At 46.7% G+C, this 3906-nt stretch overlaps 1 protein-coding gene across 2 annotated transcripts; it reads left to right on the forward strand.

Moving 5' to 3' along the window:
• Positions 1-1280, forward strand: LOC123100431 (uncharacterized; the record flags this gene model as incomplete). Of its 2 annotated transcripts, none has more annotated exon segments than XM_044522370.1 (3): positions 1-197; positions 569-802; positions 863-1280. In XM_044522370.1, coding segments are annotated over 3 exon segments (453 nt in total). In that variant the 3' UTR covers positions 943-1280.
• Between the last annotated feature and the right edge of the window lie 2626 nt (positions 1281-3906).

The raw sequence follows: 3906 nt of genomic DNA on the forward strand, positions 1-3906 counted from the left end.
GACCACGGTGGAGGACTTGCAAGCCCTGAAAAGCACAAAAGCCGGGAAGACACCGGACATGGGTTCTTGTGCGTCAGTTCACAAGGAGGACGTTGGGCTGCCCAAGAAGCTGAGCCTCGCCTTGTCGTTGCCGTCCAAGGTCGATCTCAAGCGCAAGATCAAGGTGTTCGGCCCCAGCAGCAGGAGCGTCGACTCTGGTACGTCGCTTCGTCTTTCTTCTTCTACTTCACATCATCTGGTCCTTCTCCGACAAAGCATTCGTTCGAGTTCTTGCTTGCTTGGTTAGTTATCAGTGGATATTTAGATTAATCTTTCAAGGTGAAAGGAGCAGTTTGGTATTCAGTTCTTTATCTTTCTTTGGTAAGGGTGCTTTTTAGGTACTTTTTTCCATTGGTTCATTGTTCGGGTCTGCTCTGCATTCATGGACGGCTTTGCCGTTTTGGTAATCTCTTATATAAACAATCTGGATGATTGTTTCAGTAGGTACTTATGATCTACTGATCTTCACAGAAATCGAAATTGAACAAGGGAACAAACTAACTGCGTGTTGTTGTTGATTTCGTCCTAGCTAGCTTGGTGCCTGGGTCCATGGACTCCCTACAAAAAAAAAAACTTGGATCCACTATGGACGGCAAGACACATCATCTGCTGCCTTGGAGTGACCATGGCCAAGAAGACGTTGTTCGTACCCGTTCCCCGGTGCTGTCCGGCGAGTTAGTGCTTGGGCGCTCTTCAACGCCTTCGTTTTTGTTGTCTCCTATGATCTTTCGCTACACGCTCGGCCACTACCACATGCCCTGCAGTAAGGTAACTAACTACTACCATCCGTGCTTGTGCTTGTACTAATTCTGAATTATTTCAGTCCAGTTTGAGGCGAGCCGCAGCCACGACATCGACGGCATCCATCAATCCTGGATCCTTCGACATCTGGATGGACCCTAGCTCACTCATGGACTACGACGATGGGCTCATCAGTATCACCTGCCACATCATCGACATCACCGTCTCCATGTCGTTCTGTTGTTTGTCCCTGCTACCAAGTCACTCAATGCTTGGTTTCTCTCAACAAATTTCACTCATTACATTGGATCATTGTGCTGTACTGGTGAAAATAATTGTGTGTGTGTGTGATTGCATTTTTTATATGATTGATGTTATGATGGTTAATCACATTATACACTGGGCGATCAAACTAATATCCATATATCTTGCATCAATATTGTAGTTATTGATGACATAACTTGTGAGGAAAGACCATGGTAAATGAAGAGACAACGTTACACTCGCTTCTATCTCTGTGGAGTAAATTGCACAGAAGTACCACAATTGGGGCATTGGAAGCAGATTGATATCAAGATTGGTAATTTTTACGTGTCAGTACCAACTTTGAGGCGAGACGTTGCAAAAGAGGCTAAAAGTGATGTTTATACGTATTGACAGGGAAACTGACCGGTTGGGCCCGCCCGTCAGGCACCACGCTGGCCAGTGCGCGCGTCGCCTGCGCTGGCTGCGCGCTGACTCGGACGAGGCCGGCTCGGCCCGTTGGCGCGACCGACCCCGACCCCGCGCTGCCATGTCCTTTTCCTCGCACCTCGCCGGCGGCTGCCTCCCCGCCCGCCCCGCCGCCGCCGCACCACGCCGCCGTAGCCATCGATCGAACAGCTCAGGCGCTGTCACCTCCCTCCTCTCCCCCGCGGCTGTTGTGCCTTCCTCTCCCCCGCGACCGCTGTGCCCTCCTCTCCCCCGCGGCCGCTGTGCCCTCCTCTCCCCCGCGGCTGCCGTGCCCTAGGCGACGATGGCCTCGGCGACTCCGGCAGGCTGCGATGGCCTGGGCGATGCGAGCGGCGGCGACCTCCCCCGCTTCGATGGCAGTGGCGGCTACTCCAGCTCGGAGTACAGTAGCGCGGAGGAAGATTTTGCGGAGCCGGCGTTGTCGATGGAGCAGAGGCTGCGGATGGCGCGAATTTGGGTGGACAACCCTAGCACCGCCCATCACTGGACTCATGGCTTCGGTGGTGTTCTGTAAGTGCTCCACTGTTACATTCTTGCTCCATTCTTGCTCACTGAAATTGGGGATTAGGGTTAGAGTGTACTGCCTGCATGTTTAGCACTCTAATTGCTAGGCCTAACTAGAGCAGAGTAGTATAGTGGTCCTAACTAGAGCAGCATTAGGTGTTACCTAGCTAGGGTAAACAAAGCTCTGTTTATATGTTAACTTGTGTATATGTTAACCTAAACAAAACTCTGTTTATATGTTAACTGAAAGAAATCTTTGTTTATATGTTAGACAATATGTTAAGTAAAATTGTTTATTAACCAATTTTGTCTGTTATTTCATTTTGCAGTTTGTATGATGACATTTTGGATGTTAGGTTCTTTTTTGATGCTTCAGAAATGTTAGAGCTGAAGCTCTGCAGTTCAGATGTAACATACCTGAATATGATTGCAGTGATGGAAACTCAAGGATTTAGTGAATATGATCTGCTGTTTCACATTGAGAATCCAGATTTAGGGGAGAAGGGATTGGAGATGGTAGAGAGTAATGCTGAGTTGCAACTAGTAAAGAGGCAGGTTGAGGAGTGTAAGGTTTTAAATTTGCTAGTGAGGGCATGTCCACCTCCTTGCAGCAAGTTTCCGAGGCAAGAATTATCCACTGTTGTGTTATATGATCTCAGTGAGCCACCCATCTATGTTGTTGATGAAGAAGGAGTTGCCTTTGAAAGTCAGAGTAGCAGCTGCAGTTTAGTAGCTCATGGTACTGGTGTTTGCACACAAGAGAGCAAGAATGTAAAAGGAAAACTGAAAGCTGTTTTGGAAATAGAAGAAGAAGAGGGATATGATGGCAGTGGTGGTTCTGATTGTGAAGGTGAAGATGACAGTGATGTAAACCCTTTTTATATGGGTGATGCTGATGACATAGAGATGGATGAGGGAAAGAAACAGAGAGAGTATGATGAAGTAGAAGAGGAAGAAACAGATGACGAAGAATCCGAGGAGGAAGAAATGGTGCATTACTCTGGTGACACAGAGGTTGAGGAACCTTTTGAAATGGATGAAGATGACAAGGTTGTTTCACAGGATGAAGAAACTGTAATTGTACATGAAGAGAAGAAGAAGAAGAAACAGAAGCTTCCAGTTAGGAAAGGGCCTACAACAAGGACACATTCAAGTGTAGTTCAAGAGGAGGAACCTGATTTCCAACCTTCATCTGATGAAGAACAGAGAGGATTGTTGAAGGAGGCTGATGATGATGGTTATGAGCCATTGGCATTTGTGCTGCCAAAGAAAAGGAAGAGCAGGGCAAAGCAGAGGCCTCCTAGAAAATGGTACAATGAGAAAATGGAGGCACCACATGAGCAATTATGTCTACAGATGTGTTTCAAGGATCAACATCAATTCAGAGAGGCTTTGTTGAACTTACACATCACTCAAGGCAGAAACTTCAAATATCATAGGAACTCAGATCAAAGAATAATTGTAGAATGCAACCAAAAACATTGCAACTTCTTTATGGTGGTAGCAGTTATAAAAGGTGAAACTACTTTTGTAATTAAGAAGATGAGAATTAAGCACACTTGCCCTATTAGTACAGAGACAACAAGGGTAAGTGCCAAGTGGCTTGCACAGAAGTATGAGTCACTGTTCAGATCTGATCTAACAACTGGCATTCAGACTTTGATTGATGCCTGCATGGAGAAGTATGGTGTGGATGTGCCCAAGTCAATGGCATATAGGGCAAAGAACCTAGCTATTGATGCTGTGCTAGGAGACCACAAGAAGCAATACCCTAGGTTGAAAGACTATGCTCAGACAGTGATGGATACAAACCCTGGGAGTAGAGTAGTAGTCACTACTGTAACTCCAACACCCACTGAAAAAATCCCCCATCCAGGTCCAAGATTCCAT

Source organism: Triticum aestivum, chromosome 4D (assembly GCF_018294505.1).
Source record: "Triticum aestivum cultivar Chinese Spring chromosome 4D, IWGSC CS RefSeq v2.1, whole genome shotgun sequence".
Taxonomy (NCBI): domain Eukaryota; kingdom Viridiplantae; phylum Streptophyta; class Magnoliopsida; order Poales; family Poaceae; genus Triticum; species Triticum aestivum.